This window comes from Puma concolor, chromosome D2 (assembly GCF_028749965.1).
Source record: "Puma concolor isolate L17-30 chromosome D2, mPumCon1.1.hap2, whole genome shotgun sequence".
NCBI classification, from domain to species: domain Eukaryota; kingdom Metazoa; phylum Chordata; class Mammalia; order Carnivora; family Felidae; genus Puma; species Puma concolor.
In genome coordinates this window covers 72,142,557-72,163,837 of record NC_141677.1, presented here as the reverse complement: position 1 = coordinate 72,163,837, position 21,281 = coordinate 72,142,557, and the positions used below count along the sequence as shown (strand labels likewise).

Here is a 21,281-nt window from a genome sequence, read left to right as displayed (position 1 = left end):
AGGAAAGCAGCCAAGGGTATTGCAGCTGACGCCAGGTATCACCAAAACCAATATAGAGTGGAAGTACCGAGGGGTAATAATCTGTAAGGCCTGGAAGAATCAGGAGCTGATGATCACTAGCACTAAAAGAAACCTGCAAAGGCCCAAGATTGATTAAACTTCTCTTAAAAGGGAGGATTTCTGCAGCAGACTGCCGGACTCTCTGGGTGTTGACCTTTCCTCATCTGACTGCCTGCTGCCGAAGGCTCTGCCTGAGTGATCTCTAAACATAATAGAGACCCTCAACTTTTTGAACATATTAAGCAGTAGGTGCCTAGAGCTGGCCCAGAACCTACCAAGTCTTCATCTTAACTGTGCTCACACACTGACTTTGTTTTGTTCCTTAACTTCTTATCCTTATCGTATCTCGTTTGTTGCATGACTTTATATCGTACATGGTGTGATGTGTAGGAAGCCAAATTAAACGCATAGAGATCTCATTGAGTTTAGAATCCTGAATCTCCTTTACGGTTACATTAATCTTGCTTTATGATGGAATAAAACTGACATTGTAGAAAGACACAATTCATACATACCTTTATAACATGCTTGCGACACCCCCCCCCCCCCCGACTGGTGGTGTTCCTCAGGTTTCTGTACTCTAAAGTTACTTTTGTTTTCACTCTCTTTGCATATTGTACACTTTGCAAGGAAGTCATTATACACCATCTACACCTAAGAAAGAGGAGTTATGCTTCCCCTCTTTAAGGACTCTCAGCACAGAGACCAATGTGGGACTCAATCCCACATATTGAGGGATCATGACTCAAGCTGAGAGCGAGAATCAGACGCTTAATCTACTGAGCCACCCAGGTGGCCCACTAATAATTTCTTAATATCATAAAATTTGTATTTAAAATTTCCAGCATCTCACATGATTTTTTAATAATTATGTTCAAATCAGGTTCCAAACAAGATCCTCTATTTGTATTCAGTACTATACTTTAAAAAGAGATTTCCTTTTTTTTAAATTTAGTTTATTTTTTCTAACTTGTTTTAAGAGAGAAATAGCAAATGAGGGAAGGGCAGAGAGAGGGAGATAGACTCCTAAGCAGGTTCCATGCTATCAACGCAGAGCCCGACACAGGGCTGGAACTCACGAACCATGAGACCATGCATGAACAGAGCCAAAGAGTTGGACGCCTGACCAACTGAGCCACCGAGGCACCCCAAAAGAGATTCCCTTTTAATGATTTTCTTGCAATTTATACATTGAAGTTATGGCGGGGGCAGCTGGGTGGCTCCATCAGTTGAGCGTCTGACTTCAGCTCAAGTCATGATCTCACAGTTTGTGGTTTCAAGCCCTGTGTCTGGCTCTGTGCTAAACACTTGCTCAGAGCCTGGAGCCTGCTTCGGATTCTGTGTCTCCTTCTCTCTCTGCCCCTCCCCAGCTCACACTCTGTCTCACTGTCTCTCAAAAATAAATAAATGTAAAAACAAACAAACAAAAAAATGAAGTAATGGCAGTTTTTCTTAGATTCAATTTTGAGCACATCTCCTCTGGTAAGAATACTTCACAGGTGGTATTGTGTTCCTCTATTGCATCACATCAGAAGACACTTATTATCTAGTTGTGTCTCTTTGAGAAATACTAAAATTGATCTATCAGGTTCAAGTGTTGTCAGCCCCATCCATCTACTATAAAGTTTTCCACTGGCTTTTCTTCTAATGATTTTAGACTCATTGATGATCGTTAACTAGGTCCATTATTTCATCAGGCCTAGAAAAATGGAAAAAATCTATCTTCTGCATTTATTATCCGTTATTCTGTGAAGAACTTTCCCACACTATTTGAGATTCAGTTTGTAACAGGAAAGTTAGGATGTTTGATTCTTTTATCAGTTTTCAGAATGTGATGATTCTTTGGCATCTTCCAAAGGTGGCCAAATGATGTTTTAGAAAATCAACACACATTAATTTTGGACATAGTAGATGTATCAATCAGTTGCTGTTACCATTTTTGAATGCTTAATTGTCCTTTGACCAATGTGCATACCTCTGAATGCCCACCCCCTGTCCCCGAGTCTTTGACACAACTCCTATTATCTTCACTTTCTTCTTTGCTTTCTGATACAACCAACATGTCTTAGACTTTACTGTACTTTTCCTGCCCCAGACTTAGAAACAGTCCTTGATATCCAAGAGGAGCCCAGGTGACTCTTGGTGGGAAATTATATTTACCAATGATGGAGAATAAGAGTGTGCATTGTGTTGATCGTTGTTTCAGGCCTTTTCAGTGGACAGACTTTTAATGAAAAAACAAAAAATACCATGAGTCCATACTGATATTTCCAAATTCAAATTTAGGTTTGCATAATTTTTACTTAATTTCTTTGATTATGTATTGTATTTCCTTTCTCCAATACTCAAAATCTTGGTTTCAAGAAACGTAATTACTTTAATGCTTACTATTAATATGTATATTTCAGAAATAACGATATGAATGTTATTACTGACAATATGAGCTGTGAAAAAGGCCTAAACTTTTATTTTCTCTTGAAATAATATATCTCACTAGGAATGTTTGGTTGACTATTTTAAAGTTAAATCATTTCTTCACCGTTAAAACACTTTTAACTGCAGTGTGTTTCAGTGCACTATTTTCATTTAAGGAAGGAGGTGCTATTTCCTGTTGAAAAGGAAAGAGGAACAGAGTTACACAATGTTGAATTTTTTAGTGATTTCCACCCCCAGTAGTTAGTATCAAAGAAGCTTAACAGAACAGGAACAAGCTTTGCTTTACAAACTCTAACATCGACAACTTGTCACAATGAACTATTTTCACTCATAAGTTGTGAATAAGGAGTCCTAAACCAAAGAACATCACTTCACTGGACAGTATAGGTTTGCAAAACCTCCACAAACTGTTCACCTTACTTACCTGGACCTGTTTAAGCAACTGTATTCAATACACTTTTCCCCCCAATACACTTTTTGTTGCTAATATTTGAGCACCTCCCGCATGTCACTCCCCACGCTGCCTATAAGGACACCTGGCAGGCCGGATAGGACACTTCTTGCACTCAAGGCGCTCACAGCCTGGTGCCAGAGACGAACGCACGAACAGTTTATTATTAAACAATGGCAATGAGTGCCACCCTGTACACACGAACGCGGTGTTATGGAAACCCCCAGAATCTCTCCCACGGATGAATCGTCGACGGGCAGGTAGGCTGCTCCTGCTGATTCCTCCTATGTCAGGTGCAAGGTTTGCGCATCAGAGCTGGGAAGTCACAATTTCGAATTCTCTTTTATTGCTTTATGCCCCTGACTAATATGAGAAGGGTCAAAAGGTGAGGTGAGCTTATATCCAATGAGCGCGTCCCACAGAAAGAAAGAGCAGGCTTGGGTCATAAGTGGCGCGAGACACAGGACAGGACTAGCAGGATCGCTGGCTAGCCAAGTCAGTTGGGGCGTAGGTGCCCAGAGTCTGAGCGCCGGTCTCAGCGCTTCAAGTGCAGGAGGCGGTGCTGCCCTGGCCCCGCCCACTGCAGACAGGTTACACTGGCACCGAGGTGCGTCGCGTCACACCGCCCGCGCCTCCCTGATTGGCTCCTCTAGAGAGCCCCGCCCCCTCAGCTGTAGTGGGGCCGGCTTCAGCGTCGCCGCCATCTTTGTTGATGTGTCAGCTCCGCGGGGGCTTGAGGAAACCGAGAAGGAGGGAGCGCGGCGTCGGTGTTGTCCCTTTTCTCTGTCTCCTCGCACCTCATGGTCTGCCGGTCCCCGCTATGGAGAAATTAGGTCCTGAGCCGGAGCTTCAGCGGCCGCGGTAGGGGTGCGGCCTGAGGCTCGGAGAAGTGGGGTGAGTGCTTGACGGGTGCCCGAAGCGGACCGGGAGTCGTGGTGGCGGCGCGGCGGGACTGCCCACCTCCCTCGCGGCTCTGCGGGGCCCTGGTCGGCCGTCCGCCTGGCCTCTCGGGGACAGTGGAGGCAGGCGAGCGCTAGGGGTACAGAGTTAGGAGTCCCTTCCTCTCCCTGCCTTCTTCCCTGGGTCCCGGGCCGACTTGGAGAGACGGCGGCCCAGAGACCGGTGGGGGTCCTGGGGCCGTGCCTCCTGAGTGGTGCCTGGAGAGCAGTGGAATTTGGGCCGATTGCCTGGTCTCCCAGGGCGAACTGCAGCTAAGCCCCACCTGCTTGACGATTTTTCATAGACTCAATCGCCTATTTCTCTTTTCGTCTCCAAGTTGACTTATGTTTACTGTTGTGGCGACTTTTTATCGTCCTGTAAACACTTGCGTTACTATGATTTTAAGATTTTGGGGGATTTTGGATGTGAAAGATACTGTTCTTGGTTTTTATGTTGCCTTTCTTCCAAGGACATCCAAGGCGTTTGCTAAACCTTGGCTGGTAAGGATATTTCAGATTTGTGTTTATCAAACTTGTAACCCGGGAAAGGCTCTTCTACATGTTTCCTAGTACCAAGCCTAGGGGACAGCGCAGGTGTAATTAATGCTTAGCTGTAGCAATTTAACAGCTGTGGCTAACATTCACATCTTAGTTTTGTTTAAAGAGACCTGGATTTGGAGTCGGAGCATCAGGACTAGAATCTGCCCCTTTCACTTGTTAGTCTTGTTACCTGTGGGAATTAGTTTAGTAAAAATGATGGCATACGGTACCAAGGCATTTGGCAGTTTTCTCCGTGTGTGTGTGATGTTCCCTTGATGCCTAGTGTTTTTACTTCTTTCAAAATGATAGGCTGGAAGTTTTTGTAAGAAAAGTATGCAGCAGATCGGTGCAACAGTATTTCAAGAGCTGTGCTGGTAATCATTAAAAAAAGACTAAGTGTATAGGTATGCTAATTGTGGGTGTAGCCTTACCAACTACAGGCTACACCTTCGTATTAGCCGGAGTTGATCTTGTGGGGAAAATTAAGGTTCAAGAGACATTGATAGTGAAACTGAACTGTCTCCTTGTTAATAAAGTATACTATTCTCTGTGCACCTGCTTTTCAACTCTTTATTCATCATTACAGAAATAGAAAAGGGTGATGATTGGCCTCATTTTTTTCCTTTCCTTTTTGGTCTTTTTATTTTAAATTCAGTGAAATTACTGAGTAATTCACAAATCTTACAAAGAATTAAAACTCCTTTTTACAGTGTAATAGGCCAACATGTAAATACTGAAGAATCTACCTGGAAATGCCTGGCTTGTGCCTGTATTCTTGTTTTTCCCTGGAAATGCATGGATTGTGTTTCTGTTGATATTATTAATTTTTAAAACCTTGTCAAATTCAGAATACCAGCATATAAACCTCGAGATTACTTTAAACAGTGGAGGTTCAGAGAATGTCATTGGTGTTTCAGAGTTTTAACCACTAACATGAAGGGAGTAGTGTAGCCCAGTAGCTACTCTTAACCTTTTAGTTCCTTCACCCATAAATGCAAGACTTGGCCTTTAGTGCTATTCGATGACAGCATTCCTGATGGCAGTTGCTTAGTACACTTTTTACAGCTACGTGCTGACATCTCAAAGTGAAGGTAACTGTATTGTATATTCAGTCTTTACGAAGAGATAATAGGTGGAAGCGGCCTTAGAGATTTAGAAAAATCATCTTTCCCTTTGAGGAATGACTAATTTGCATTAGTTTTCCAAATTCTTCTAACAGGTTCATGTTAAAGTAAGAATCCTTGGTCTCAAGTTTTGTTTTTTTTTTCTTTCAGTAAAACTTGGATTTTTCTTTTATCCCTTATCTCTAGCTTTAAATAATAAAGCTAAATTTTGCATTTCTCAACAACATTCATTGGGCTTAGGATATTGCAATGTTACATTTAGTATTCATTTCAGGGCAACACTAGGAGCATTGATCATTTGATTTTGAAATCATTTGTAATCTCATGATTTCAGACTTCTTTGAACTTATTTATTAGCTACTGAGATTTTAAAAATCTATTTGGGCTGAGGTGCCTGTGTGGGTCAGTCAGTTAAGCATCTGCTCAGGTCACGATCTCACGGTTTGTGAATTCAAGTCCTGCCCCGAGATCTGTGCTGACAGCTCAGAGCTGGAGCCTGCTTTGGATTCTGTGTTTCCATCTCTCTCTGTCTCTCCTCCCCTTTGTTGTTTCTGTCAAAAGTAAATAAATAAACATTAAAAAAAATATTTAGGCTAAAAAGTAAACAAAAGGAATAATATTGGGATGGAAGAGCAATAGATAGAAAGTATCAATTAAACCTGGCAAAGGAAAATACTGATTGGATTGTGAGTATATTTGTCATTAGGGCACATGAATTGGTAATCTACTATAGGGATGATTATGTAGTTAGTACTAATGAATAATTTTTTTAGTGAACCATATCATACCATGTTAACTGAGCCCAGGCCAAAGGTGGTTTCAAAATTTAAACATTAACCAGAACGACTTAATATAAGGCAGACTTACCACTTACTTTTAACTTTATTAGTCGTCTTTTTTGAAGAAGGAACTATATAGGTCAGTCATTTTTCTTCCCCCCACCCTTCTTTTAATTTTCAGATTTGGAAAAAATTAGCTGAAAACTTTTTACACTTTCTGAGACTCAGTAAAGTTTAAATTTTTTTTTTTTCAACGTTTATTTATTTTTGGGACAGAGAGAGACAGAGCATGAACGGGGGAGGGGCAGAGAGAGAGGGAGACACAGAATCGGAAACAGGCTCCAGGCTCTGAGCCATCCGCCCAGAGCCTGACGCGGGGCTCGAACTCACGGACCGCGAGATCGTGACCTGGCTGAAGTCGGACGCTTAACCGACTGCACCACCCAGGCGCCCCAATAAAGTTTAAATAGCTCTCTACAGATAGCTTCAAACTAAGATTTCTATATTAAAAACTTTCTGCTTTAAAACTTATTATTAGAGTTACATAAAATTGTATGGGTCTAAAATACTAAACTGATAATATATGACTTAATAACGTGATAGATTATATGGCTACTTAACCTCTTTTTCCTGGAATCTTGATGGATCATAATTTCTTTCTCCTGTTATCCTGTCACAGGGTTTGGTATTATTTGGGGGGACTCTTGCTGCATCTATTGCCCTGAGTCTGTCCTAATGTTTTCTTTTGTGATATAATGCACATAACCCTAAAATTTGCTCTGCCCTGAGTCTTGGGTGCAAAGCTAAACAAACCCCACAAGGATACTGACCTTGGCTTCATACTCTTCAAGCTGTAGACTTAAGGCAACTTTAAAAATATTGTGCTATGTTTCACATAAAGGAAACTCAAAGTTTCCTTTATTAAAGTTAAATTTTTACTTACAAGTTTAACTAGAATGTGACTACTGGGGGTGCCTGGGTGGTTCAGTTTAAGTGTCTGACTTAAGCTCAGGTCATGATCTTGCAGTTCGTGAGTTCAAGCCCTGTGTCTGGCTCCGTGCTGCCAGTTCAGACCGTGGAGCCTGCTTCAGATTCTGTGTCTCCCTCTCTGTCTCTGCCCCATCCCCTGCTTGCACTCTGTCTCTCTCTCATTCAAAAATAAACATTAAAAAAAAGAATGTGACTACTGTACAAAATATTTCTCCTTTTTGATAGAACTTATCCAGAGTTTTTTGAAATATCTTAGTTTTTAATCTTTTTTTGTTTTTAATCTTTTAAAAGTAGAATTTGATTTGCCTTCTGTGAATTTCAGTGTGTGATATTTTCATCATGTGAAAAAAGGTTTTCATGTTTTTTACACACGTTCCTTTCTGTCCTGTTAGTTTATTCTGTGTTTAAAAACTTTATCCAGGAAAGTGTTTGTATTTTAAAGGTAACATCCATCAAAAACCAGTTACTCGGGTTACTTGAGGATTGTGATCAGATTATGTTGGACTATGGATGCATCTTTGATGTTATTTATTGCTTCTGATTTTAATTGACTTATCAGAACCTTCTTAGAACTGGTCATGTAAGTTATTTTGTTCATGGTGCTTTCAATGTGTATTTAGGAAATATGTGAGAAACCTTTCAATGTACTTTGCCTTCAAAGGACAGTAAACCATTATATTTAAGAATAGGAGTGCTCTCACAGACTCAACTTGCTTGTCTTAGTGGATGTTATCTAAGAAATATACAGCTAGTATTACTTGAGACTCAAATGGTATAGTTTGTAATTTAAAACTGTGTAGTTTGTTGTAAATATTTATGCTGAACTGAGCCAGATTTTTCTGTTGAATTTAAAACACTTATGCATATCTTCTATAGCTTCTGAGGGAACACTGACAGATGTTCATATTAAAATGCTATAAACAAAAAGAGTAAAAGATTTAACACGGAGCTTTTATATATATATTGGTCCACTATACCAAAATGTAAATTCCCTAAGGGATGGATGTTTTCTTCACTGCCATGTACTCAACACATAGAACAGTATGTGCACATAATGCGTGCTCAGTCGGTACGTACCTGGTGAATGAATTAATAGTTTGGAATTGTATTTGTGACTTGGTACTTTTGTATGAGGCTTGTTTGATAACCTATTACCAAATATATGTGGATTGGATTCATTTGTTTTTGCATTATATTGAGTAGGCTTAAGTTTTTTTTTATTGTTTATATTGCTAATTACTAAGAAAACAAGTACTAGTACTAAAAGTTCTTAAAGACAGTGTTTTTATTTTATTTGTAAGGCTCTTATATGGAAGTAATTTTGTAGAAATGAGAGGTTTTTTTTCATTAAAAAATAAAACAGGGACACCTGGGTGGCTCAGTCAGTTGGGCATCTGACTTCAGCTCAGGTCATGATCTCACAGTTCATGAGTTTGAGCCCCGCGTCAGGCTCTGTGTTGTCAGCTCAGAGCCTGGCGCCTGCTTCAGATTCTGTGTCTCCCTCTCTCTCTGGCCCTCCCTCACTTGTACTCCGTCTCTCAAAAATGAATAAGTGTTAATAAATAAATAAAACAAAGGTAGATAATGGTTGGCTTTAAGGCAAATAAAAAATGTTTCTTGGGGCGCCTGGGTGGCTCAGTCGGTTGAGCGTCCGACTTCGCTCAGGTCGCGATCTCACGGTCCGTGAGTTCGAGCCCCGCATCAGGCTCTGTGCTGACAGCTCAGAGCCTGGAGCCTGCTTCAGATTCTGTGTCTCCCTCTCTCTCTGGCCCTCCCCCCGTTCATGCTCTGTCTCTCTCTGTCTCAAAAATAAATAAATGTTAAAAAAAAATAATAAAGTTAATTATTAAAAAAAAAAAAAAAAAATGTTTCTTGACCAGTTGCCTACAGCTGATGAGCTCCAGTAAGAGCGAAACCAATTCTCACTCCTGAAACAATATTGAAGTGTGAATTGGTCCTGTAGTACTGTGTCAGAAACAGAACCAACTTTGGGGGGGGGGGGGGAGGAAGCTTCAACTGAGGAATTTTGTGACTGCTAAGGTTTAAATACAGCATTTTCCCCTAATGAATAAGAGTTGCTAAAAAGTCAGATAACCTGTGTTATTTTGAACTCAAAAAAAGGAATAGATACTGTAATTGCAATCACTATATCTTTATATGTGAGTGTAGATTGGATTTGTATGAGCACTTCTTAATTAAAACAATTTTGTAAACCTGTGTCTAACTGCTCTTAGGCTATTGGATCCTCAGTAATTTCAATGACAATTCCCCTATCCCCAAAGAAAAAACTTGGACAGCAACCACACTGGCCTACATCTGTGTTGCCAACTGGAGGCCCGCAAGAGGACTCAGCTGACTGGTTCCCGCCCCCCCCCCCCCCCCCCCCCCAGTTATCTGGTTAATTGTGGACATAATCAAGCTCATTGTACATAATCTTGTACAGTTACTTAATCTTTGGTTGATGGCTTTATTACATATATACACATAGATTTTTCTCAACACCTCTCCTTTTGTTGTGCAAGTAGTATTCATTTGAGCATCAGAAAATTAAGTTTGCAAACTAAGTGGTTACCAGATGTCAATTTATGTGAAAGGTCAGGGGCATATAGTGAGCAACAATATAGAAAGTACTTGTCTTTTGAGGTTAAACTAAGCTTCCTTTAAATTATGGAAGGGTAATATGTAAAACAGTCTAAGCTGAGGTAATCATAAAAACAGACTTATTTGTTTTCACTTAGATAAATATTGAGAGTGAGACAATATTTGTTCTGCGCTGTTCGTATAATATTACAAGTCTCAGATCATTGTAGAAACTCAGTGGATCCCACCCTCATTGAGAACTGAACAACATTTAACATTTGCAAGAATAAATGTAAATATAGTAAAGAGTGTATGTTAGATTATTCATTATTACCATTATTATGTTGCTTGGGATTTAAGAAGTTTGATTCACTTCAGAGTGAGGTTCCTCCTTGAAAGTACAAAGCTCATTTAAAAAGCTAGAGACTGTCCAGAAATGTCATTGGGAAGGCAGGGACTGTGTGCTTGATGAGTGTATACAAATGCAGTATGTTTTCATTTACATGAGAGATTATTTCTGTACTTACAATGAGAGAAAATTTGGAGGAAGATGTGGATTTAGAATTGGTCCTTTAAATGTAGTTAGACTCCGAATAGACTGAAAGGAAGGACATTTTCCATGGCAAAGCCATGGAAATGTTAATGTGTAGATTGAAGGAATCTTGAGTAGACTGGTCAGGGTGGTAGATTATAGTGAGGTCCTAGGATTTTAGGAATGTGTTGAGAGATAAGATTGGACAAGTAGTATGACTGGTTTACTGAGGAGGAATCACATTCTGAGGTATAAACGTGGTTTTAGTTTTTATTCTTAGGTCTGTAATCATCCTCTGTAAAACACCCCCATCCTTTTTACTTCCCTCTGAAGTACAGTCCCTTGTATGGGTTTGATGTTGTATCTTTCTGCCACTTTTCATTATCAGAGAAAACTTACTCCAGAAATTAAGATAGGTTTCAATTACTTAAGAAACAAAACAAGCCACAAAAAACATTACAAACTCCTTTTTCTACCTGAAGAAAGGATAAAGGTGTTATGTTTCCAGCTGCTTGAATTAAAGAAGAGGTAATTTGACTCTAAAATATGTTCCCTCTTTTTTTTCTCTAGCTAGCCCTTTTGTAGTTGGCCGAAGACCAGCCAGTCGAGGCAGAATTCTTATTATAGGAACCTCCAAAGAGGAAAGAGATATCCCTGGTCTTAATCTGGTTCATCTGGTTGCATTTGGTGGTAGTCTCCGTGGAGGTTATGATATGTGTGGATCTTCTAGGGTCAGTGTTGTAGCTCCCTGGTCCCTTCTGCCATCGAGGGCCGGCTCCCTTCACAGGGCAGCTCCTGTTCCCTTTTGGCAGAGCTATTGTAGTACATGCTTCAACCCCTTTTCTGGATTGGGTGATACTTGACCTAGTGCTGTCTCAAGTCACTTGCACTTTTTATTAAGCTCTTTATTTTTTTACTTGGAGTTGCAGGGAAGACCATAGGAATGGAGTAAGACTGAGAAATCAACATTTCAAGTGTTAAGGTATGAAGTGATTACACCTGAATTGGGTTGCAGGTAGGGGACAGTGGCAGTAGAAAGGAAAGGTATAATTGGAGGAGACATGAAGTTGGCGAAAGAATATGAGAGCAAAGGAAGGGAAGGAGTCATGACTAAGAAAAATGATACCATTGACAGAAATCGAAAGGATTAGCTGGGAGTGCTCAATTATAGGAGCTACAATTTTGATTGGAGATTTTTAAACCGTTTTCAGTTTGAGGCTGTGGTGGAATATCCATTTGAAATGCCTACATTCAGATGGAGATTTTAATACCGGTACAGAGATAGAGTGAAGGCAAACAGGAATTCATTATCTGTAACTCAAGAATACTGGACTGAAAGTAACTAATGTGGATATCTGCTAGGAGTTGTTGGTTCAAATTTTCAAAGTGGATGAATTCTAGGAGGGAAAAAAGGGTGAAGACTGAACCCAGGAGAATATGAAAGCTGGATAAAAGGATACTCAGTATTTGCTTAGTGCTTTTCTCTTGACAAAGCATGGCACACGTTCTCTAATGATAAAACTTACTTGCTCTGTGCTGGAGAGTCACAATGCCTTTGTATTACTTAACTCATTTAAATAGATTCTTTGTTATCTGTTACTTTGGTCAGCTCTGAGTTCACCTTCAGTTGCTATAACATTGACTGGTTATGATGATTAAAACCACTTCATTAGTTTTTAGATTGATTTCTAAATTAATACTTCAAATTCGGCAGCAACACATTCACAAGTTATATCTCACGGTGACTTACTTCAGGGAGAACTATACAGGTGGCTAATGCCCCTGTGTGAGAATTATTTTATCTTAGATTTTAGAATACAGCATGCTTACGAGGCCTTTATAACTTACTGCATTAATTTGTATTGTGTAAACCAAGCCTTTAATACTAGTGTGGGCTTTGTCTTCGTTATAATATATATGCAGCAAGAAAATGATAATTTCTATTTGGTGCTTTGGAAATATGTTATACAGATAGGTAATGTGTAGGATTAAGGCCAGCGTCTGTGCTAGTTGATGCCTCAAAGGACAATCTAAACTAAAAACCAGAGTACTTAACAAACTGGTCCTCTTAGAATTATTCTTCCCCATTTTCTACACTCCTAGAAGAATGTTCCTCAAATATAGTACTAGTTTTATTAGATCACCTCTGTACTTTAATGCAATACTCGAGAATCTACTGTGTGCTAGGAACTGTAGTATAATCAAGTATACAAGTCCATCATGATTTATGGTGTCATAAAATTCATTCTTGCGTATCATTCCCAGGTTCCACGTGACAGTCTCTTATCATTTTTCAGAATCCCTGACCAATGCTTCCATCACAGACCGACGTGAATATATATCTTTCTGTTATTCAAAAATTTTATATTTTTGTTTTCCATAAATACACCTTCCATCTGGAATTCTTTCTTTCCTAGTTTGTGTCAAAACTATGATCTGCCCCCTTTTTAAAAAAAATTTTTTTTTTCAACGTTTATTTATTTTTGGGACAGAGAGAGACAGAGCATGAACGGGGGAGGGGCAGAGAGAGAGGGAGACACAGAATCAGAAACAGGCTCCAGGCTCTGAGCCATCAGCCCAGAGCCCGACGCGGGGCTCGAACCCACGGACCGCGAGATCGTGACCTGGCTGAAGTCGGACGCTTAACCGACTGCGCCACCCAGGCGCCCCTATCTGCCCCCTTTTTTATCCAATCTTATATGACACTGGTAGCTCATCTACTCTATACATGCTTTGTTGATGTGTGACGAAAAGAAGTTGACGGTTCTTTTTCATCAAGATTGCTGAAATATTTTATATTTATCTGTCTTAGGATAATTTTTGAAGTTGACTAATTTTCAGAAAATAACTAAAATAGTAACCCTCATAAACAGCATAAAAATGTATTCTAGTTGTTGAATTCGTTTTGTCAGTGTTTCTTTTATGACCCGGGCAGTGCATATGGGCTCCATTTGAGTTGCATTGAGCATTGTTTATTCTTGATGAGAATGTTTGAAAATCACCATGGTACTTCCTGAATTTTTGCCTGGATGAAAAACAGATTCCCGCCAGGGATCTTTAACATCCAGCTTTAGGAGCCTGGGCTATAGATAGAGTTTTATAGATAGGGTTTTCCTTGTCAGTAAATTGTTATCATCGTTAGTGTGAGTTGTTTTATAATCTTTCTCTTCTAGTGAAATATTCCTTCAATATTTTCTGATAGATTCTTGAGAGTGTCTTTTGCCTCTCATGGAACTGAAGGAATTCTAAACAATTCAGTTGAATTCTAACAATTTAAACTTGTATATTTTATACCCAACATCTCATAGAGGTGATTAAGGAATGCAAACTGCACCTGAAGTGAAGTTGTGTGACTGAATTAAAGGAGGAAAGGAGAGTAAGATTTGTAGCACCCTCCTGGTTGTGGCACACTTGGATTGCCTGTCTTATTTGTTGTGGGGTTTTTTTTCCCCCTTTCAAAGAGTTATTACTGGTAAATTTGTGGCCTTAATTATTTCATATCATGGAGTATATGCAAATACATATGAGGTCATGGTTTACAAAACTTTTTAAATTTTTTACAATTTTGATGTTTTCGCTTTTTTAGATGTAAAACGAAGACCAGGAACAGATTTGAAGCAGTGCAGAGTGAAGTGGTGCCAGTCAGCATGTCAGAGGCAGAGCACATAGCCTCCATTTCCTCTGATAAAAATATCGGGAAAACATTTGAATTAAAGGAAGACTCCTGCAACTTGTTGTCTGGTGATGACAGCAGCAGCTTAGAAAATGAGTCTACGCTGCCATCATTAAACTTTGATAAAACTTTATGTCAGCCTAATGAACACAATCAGATTGAAGCACAGGAAAACTATATTCAGGATCATGGTGGAGGTGAGGATTCTTGTGCTAAAACAGACATATGCCCAGAAAATTCTGAACAACTAGCTAATTTTCCCGGTGGAGGTTTTACAGAGCAAGCTTCAAAAACAAAGGAAACTGAGCAGACAGTGACACAGATATTGGCGGAATTGAGGTCATCTACATTTACAGAAGCAGCAAATCAAAAGACTTATTCAGAAAGTCCTTACGATACAGACTGCACCAAGAAACTTATTTCAAAAATAAAGAATGTTTCGGCGTCAGAGGATTTGTTGGAAGAAATAGAATCTGAGCTTTTATCTACAGAGTTTGCAGAAGAACACCGAGTTCCAAATGGAATGAATAAGGGAGAACATGCATTAGTTATGTTTGAAAAATGTGTGCAGGAGAAGTATTTACAACAGGAGCACACCATAAAGAAGTAAGGTTTTAACATTTTCGTGCCCCCCCCCCCCCCCCCCCCCGGTTAGGATTAAAGATTGAATTCTTTAAAGGAAAGTATCATCTTGGAATTCCATAATAGGAAAGTATCATCTTGGAATTCCATAATAGTCATGCACGTTGCAGTTCATCAACAAATATGTGCTGAATAATTGAGCAAATGTCAGGTTTGTCTAGTTACTTAATATATGCCTAAAGGAATAAATATTAATGTGAATTCATTAAAGATCTAGAAATATTTATAAAGACAAGTTTTTCAGTTTTGAAAGAATGTAGAGCATAATATTGTTAAAACTATGAGAAATTCAAAAGGAAACAAGAAGTCATGCAATTAAAAAAGATTTTCTTAAAATTCCCATCGTAAATCCATTGGTTTTAAAAATTAAAATTTAGAGAATTGCTTAGTTATCAGTAATTAAGAATATAGTTATTTTTAGACTTCTCTTGGATTGATAGTTAATTTCTATTTTAATGATGGTTTAATTTTATTTCATCTTAATATTGTCCGGTATTCTAGATTTTTTTATTTAAGTGATGCAAATGTTTAGACAGTCTTTTATAACCTTTAAGAAAGGAAACCTTCTTAACCTTCACTAAAATACAGACCGATTCTCTTTTTTTAAAATGATACTTAAAAAAAATTTGGAATGGGAGATATATATGTAAAGAAAGGAGTGGAAGCAGTCTATATACTAGAGGAGGGTGACAGAAAAAAATATAATCCAAATATTGCTAGATAGGTAACTGGCTTTTAATGATCTCTTGCTTCCACTGTTTACTCTTCTAGATTTTTTTTTTTTTTTTTTAAGTTTATATTGAGGGAGAGAGAGGGAGGAGGAGCAGAGAGAAAGGGAGAGTGAGAATCCCAAGCAGGCTCTGCCCTGGGGCTTGATCCCACACCCATGAGATCATGACCTGAGCCTTAACCAGCTGAGCCACCCAGATGCCCCTCTTCTAGATTTTCTTCCTCAGTGGATCAGTCTTCCCCAAACCAGCTTACCCTTCATTGGTTTATCCAGTGAACTCGAATCTCTTAAGCATCCAAAGCCCTTCTTTTTTTCTATTTTCAATTTTTATTTTAGATTGTGACAAAATACACATAAGATTTACCATCTTAAATATTTGTTTTAAATGTTTATTTTGAGAGACAGAGGGAGTGTGCACAAGTTGGGGAGGAGCAGAGACAAAGAAGGAGAGAAAGAATCGCAAGCAGGCTCTGCACTGTCAACACAGAACCCAACGTGGGGGCTCTATCTCCTAAACCGTGAGATCATGACCTGAGCTGAAATCAAGAGTCAGATGCTCAACTGACTGAGCCACCCAGGCGTCCCCATCTTAACTATTTTTAAGCATACAGTTCAGTAGTGTTAGGTTTATTGTTGTGCAACCAGTCTCCATAGCTTTTTCATCTTTCAAATGTGAAACCCATACCCAAATGTGAAAAGCATACCCATTCAACAACTCCCTATTCTCCTGCCCTCAGCCCCTGACAACCACTGTTCTACTTTCTGTTTCTAAAATTTATCCGTGATACTTTATATAAAGTGAAATCATAGTATTTGTCTTTTTGCAGTTGGCTTATTTCACTTAGCGGGTGTCCTCAAGGGTCATCCGTATTGTAGCATCTGTCAGAAATGCCTTCCTTTTTACGTGTGAATATTTTATGTATATACCATATTTTGCTTATCCATTCGTCTGTCAGTGGACATTTGGGTTGCTTCCACATTTTGGCTATTGTGAATAATAGTACTGTGAACATGAGTGTACAAATTCTTCTTGAGACTCAAGTCTTCTCTTAAAAAAAAATTTTTTTTTTTTTAACGTTTATTCATTTTTTGAGAGACAGAGAGGGACAGAGTGGGAGCAGGGGAGGGGCAAAGAGAGAGGGAGCCACAGAATTTGAAGCAGGCTCCAGACTCTGAGCTGTCAGCCCAGAGCCTGATGTGGGGCTCGAGCTCACGAACTGCAAGATCATGACCTGAGCTGAAGTCGGACGCTTAACCAACTGAGCCACCCAGGTACCCCGAAACTCAAGTTTCTTCTTAATACTACCCTAAAACTGGGGCGCCTGGGTGGCCCAGTCAGTTAAGTGTTCAACTCTTGATTTCGGCTCAGGTCATGATGTCATGGTTCGAGAGGTTAAGCCCTGTGTCAGGCTCTGTGCTGACAGCACGGAGCCTGCTTGGGATTTTCTTTCTCCCTCTCTCTCTGGCCCTTTCGTACTGTTTCTCTCTCTCAAATAAATAAACTTAAAAATACTACCCTTGGGGTGCCTGGGTATGGCTGCTTCTCATATCCTTACTGGACTGCTGCTATTATGAATAAACTATATGCTTTTGTGCTTAGACCTTCAGTGCTTTTACCATTGTTTATTTTTAGGGTAACTTCCTTATTTTCCTTTTGTACTGTTCTTTCAGACCCTTTTTATTTTTTTAATTTTATTTTTTATTTAAAAAAATTTACATCCAAATTTGTTAGCGTATCATGCAACAATGATTTCAGGAGTAGATTCCTTAGTGCCCCTTCCCCATTTAGCCCATCCCCCCTCCCACAACCCCTCCGGTAACCCTCAGTTTGTTCTCCATATTTATGAGTCTCTTCTGTTTTGTCCCCCTCCCTGTTTTTATATTATTTTTGTTTCTCTTCCCTTATGTTCATCTGTTTTGTCTCTTAAAGTCCTCATATGAGTGAAGTCATACGATTTTTGTCTTTTTCTGACTAATTTCACTTAGCATTATACCCTCCAGTTCCATCCACATAGTTGCAAATGGCAAGATTTCACTCTTTTTGATTGCTGAGTAATACTCCATTGTATATACATACCACATCTTTATCCATTCATCCATCGATGGACATTTGGGCTCTTTCCATACTTTGGCTGTTGATAGTGCTGTTATAAACATGGGGGTGCATGTGTCCCTTCGAAACAGCACACCTATATCCCTTGGATAAATGCCTAGTAGTGCAATTTCAGATCCTTTTTTTGAGATTGTCTCTGATGTGTCTTCCCACTTTGCTCAGATCTGGACTCTTCACTTTAATGCCCCTCTTGTAAATTGTGAGATGTTGTACATTAAATAATAATAACAGCAAATACTTACACGCTGTTGATTATATGCCTGGCACTTACATATATTAACTCATGGAATCACAATTCTCTGTCGTATGAACTATTATTCCCATTTTTCAGATGAGGTACCCGAAGCACAGAGAGATTAAGTCAAGGTCACATGCTAGTAGATGCCAGAGTTAAAATCTGAGCCTAGTTAACTTTGGCTTCAGAAGATTTTTTTAATGTGGTTATCTGAAATGAACTAGTTGTATTAAATTTATCTAAAAATATTAGGAATACAGTAGAAAATTCTTTTTGCCCCATCCTGTCTGAACAGTGGCCGTGCGGTAGACTGGGGTAAGCACAGTTGTGGTCAGAGGCCTGCTGTTGGAGAGTCCCCCTTCCACTTGCAAACTCTGTTTTGTGGTTCATATCAACCTTTCTGAACCAAACATTTTTCATGTCTGTGAAGGGGATGATATCTGATGGAATTGTTTGTACACATTAAGACATTTAAAAATACTAGATATTATTTTTAACTAAGTTCATCTTTTGTTATACACATAATATTTTATTATTATTTTTTTTTAACATTTATTTAGTTTTGAGCGAGGGACAGAGCATGAGTGGGGTCGGGGCAGAGAGAGAGAGGGAGACACAGAATTTGAAGCAGGCTCTGGGCTCTGAGCGGTCCGCACAGAGCCCGATGCGGGTCTTGAACTCATGAACCATGAGATCATGACCTGAGCCGAAGTCAGACGCTTAACCAACTGAGCCACCCAGGTGCCCCTCACATGATATTTTAAATTCCAAAGAAAATGCTTTGTGACTCGGCTTGGCTCTAGAACAACTATTTTTTTTTCTTTCGCCTTCATTTAATATTCTATAAAGAAAATTACTTTTCAGTTCCTTTGGTTTAAATTTTCCTGAATCAATCTATTTCCAAATGTCTTTGTTTACACATCCATGTCTCTATTTTCTAACATCAGAATATTGTCCAAGGTCCCAACCAGAATTCTTAGGAACAGTTGTGCATCGGATGTGACAATTGGAGGGTTTGCTGCTCTGCACTTCTGCCTCGGTAAATTGTTTACTTGTGAACTATAGCCAGGATTCTTGTGTTGCAGGTAGTTTTCTGCAACAACTTGAATGTGTACCTAAACAAATAAATAATCTAAGTTAAACCACTGTGCCAAAAAGGCTTGAATAAACTTGCATGCTACATTCTTTTCCTTCCCAAACATTTGTGTGACTTGCTTCCTCACTGTATACCTGTGCTCTTCAGAGAGGCCTACCCTGCCTTATCTAAAATCGCTGCTCGAGTTGCTCTCTGCCCTCATGGCCTCCTTTAGTTTTCTTAAGAGGATGGGATCACTTCCTGACATTTTATTATATGTTGTTTATTTTCATTTTCTCCCTTTGAATGTAAACACCGTGAGGGTGGAGATAGTTTGCTGACATACTTCTAGCACATAGAACGGTATAGGGGGGCTCCTGGGTGGCTCCATTAAGTGTCTGACTCTTGGTTTCAGCTCAGGTCACAATCTCATGGTTTGTGCATTCAACCCCCATATAGGGCTCTGTGCTGACTATGTGGAGCCTGCTTGGGATTCTCTCTCCCTCCTCCCCCCCCGCCCCTCCCTTGCTTGCTCTCTCAAAATAAATAAATAATCTTAAAAAAAAAAATAGTATAGGTACATAGTAGGTACCCAGTAAACATTTGTTGAGTAAATGAACAAACTTCAAAGTAGGAGAAAGGCTTGGGCTGTGGAATTAGACCTGTAGCCAAATCTCAGTTCAACCACATACTAGTTATATGACCTGGAACAAGTGCTAGGCTTCAGGTTTTTATTTTTTTGTTTTTTTCCATAAGACATAATAATTTCACAGACTTAATAATTTCATAATCCTGAACATTAAATGAAATAATGCACTTAAAAATTAACTTAGTAATTGAGTAGTCAATGTTAAGTAATAGCTGTTGCTATTCTAGGGGTGCCTCAGTGGCTCAGTCAAACATATGACTCCTGATTTCAGCTCGAGTCATGATCTCATGATCTGTGAGTTCGAGCCCCTCATGGGGGCTTGAGATTCTCTCCTTCTCTCTGCCCCTCCCCTGCTCACGGTCTCTCTCTTAAATAAAACTTTAAAAAAAACTTTGAAAAAATCTAAAATATTAGTTCTTAACTTCCTTAGAGGTCTTATTTTATAGTTCTGAGTTTGCAAGGTTTTGTTTATATTTTTCTAGGGGACTCAATGAAATTTCTGCTTCAACTTTTGCATTTTGTTTTACATATTTTTTATTTTATTTTTTAAATTTTTTTATTAAAAAATTTTTTTAATGTTTATTTATTTTTGAAGGAGAGACAGAGTGTGAATGAGGGAGGGGCAGAGAGGGAGAGGGAGATGTGGAATCTGAGGCAGGTTCCAGGCTCTGAGCTGTCAGCACAGAGCCCGATGCAGGTCTCGAACTCACAAACCGCCAGATCATGACCTGAGCCAAAGTCGGATGCTTAACCGACTGAGCCACCCAGGCGCCCCTATTTTATGTATTTTTTATTTTATTTCAACTTCTTCTGTAACTATTATTAGAATATCACTGAAATATTCTTAAAATAAAAAGCAAGATTTTTCACCCTCAGCATTGTGGACATTTGGGGACAGATCATTCTCTGATGGTGGTGGGGCTGTACTGCATTATGAAATGTTTAGCAGCATCCCTGATCTCTACCCAAAAGAATCCAGTAGCAACCCCCCACCCCTAATGGGGTGACCAAAAATGTCTCCAGGCAGATGTCTGGAAGGGCTTTGCCCTGGATTATGAACCACTGATCTGGAGGAGTTCAAATACTGAAGGGATGAAGTGCATATTTGAGATACCCAAAGAAGTAAACTTAAAAGAATTTGGTTTTCTTTATAGGACTATATTTCACTTGATTTGAAATATACAAATTTCTAGCAAGAAGGTAATAGCCTGACCTCTAGAGAATTTTTTTTTAAAGAATAATGTATCATTATGAAAGGATTACTTAGGAATGTTGATGTATTTATCATAAGTACCTGTAATCTGCAGATAGATTCTATTTCACATCTCCAGTTTTAATTATGCTTTACTTATACCACCCTTTTTATATTTAGGTTAATTAAAGAAAATAAGAAGCATCAGGAGCTCATCTTAGACATTTGTTCAGAAAAAGACAATTTAAGAGAAGAATTAAAAAAAAGAACAGAAACAGAGAAGCAGCATATGAACACAATTAAACAGGTAAAAAGACAAAAATCTTTAAAGACTATACTTCAATTTATAAATACATTCCTGAAAATTTGTGTATAAATTGAAGTTATTTAAGCTAAATTGTATTTTAAATGCAGAGGATTGATTGGTATATAAAGCATTCTTTTTTATGAAGTGGAAATTATAGCCTGATTTTTTTTCTCTTATGTAAATTTAAATTCTTACAAGACATGTGAGTGTATTCTATATATAATAGAGATCAGAG

At 39.0% G+C, this 21,281-nt stretch overlaps 1 protein-coding gene across 3 annotated transcripts in view; it reads left to right on the top strand.

Moving 5' to 3' along the window:
- Positions 1–3,633: 3,633 nt before the first annotated feature.
- CCDC186 (coiled-coil domain containing 186) overlaps positions 3,634–21,281 on the top strand; it is a 54,512-nt gene continuing 36,864 nt past the window's right edge. The window contains exons 1-3 of one of the 3 annotated variants that reach the window (XM_086680931.1): positions 3,634–3,808; positions 14,017–14,709; positions 20,920–21,046. In XM_086680931.1, coding sequence (XP_086537057.1) covers positions 3,660–3,808; positions 14,017–14,709; positions 20,920–21,046 — 969 coding nt within the window. In that variant the 5' untranslated portion in view covers positions 3,634–3,659. Of the gene's footprint in view, positions 3,842–14,016; positions 14,714–20,919; positions 21,047–21,281 lie in introns of those variants that run through there. The other 2 variants (XM_025917971.2, XM_086680932.1) reach the window with 2 other exon arrangements.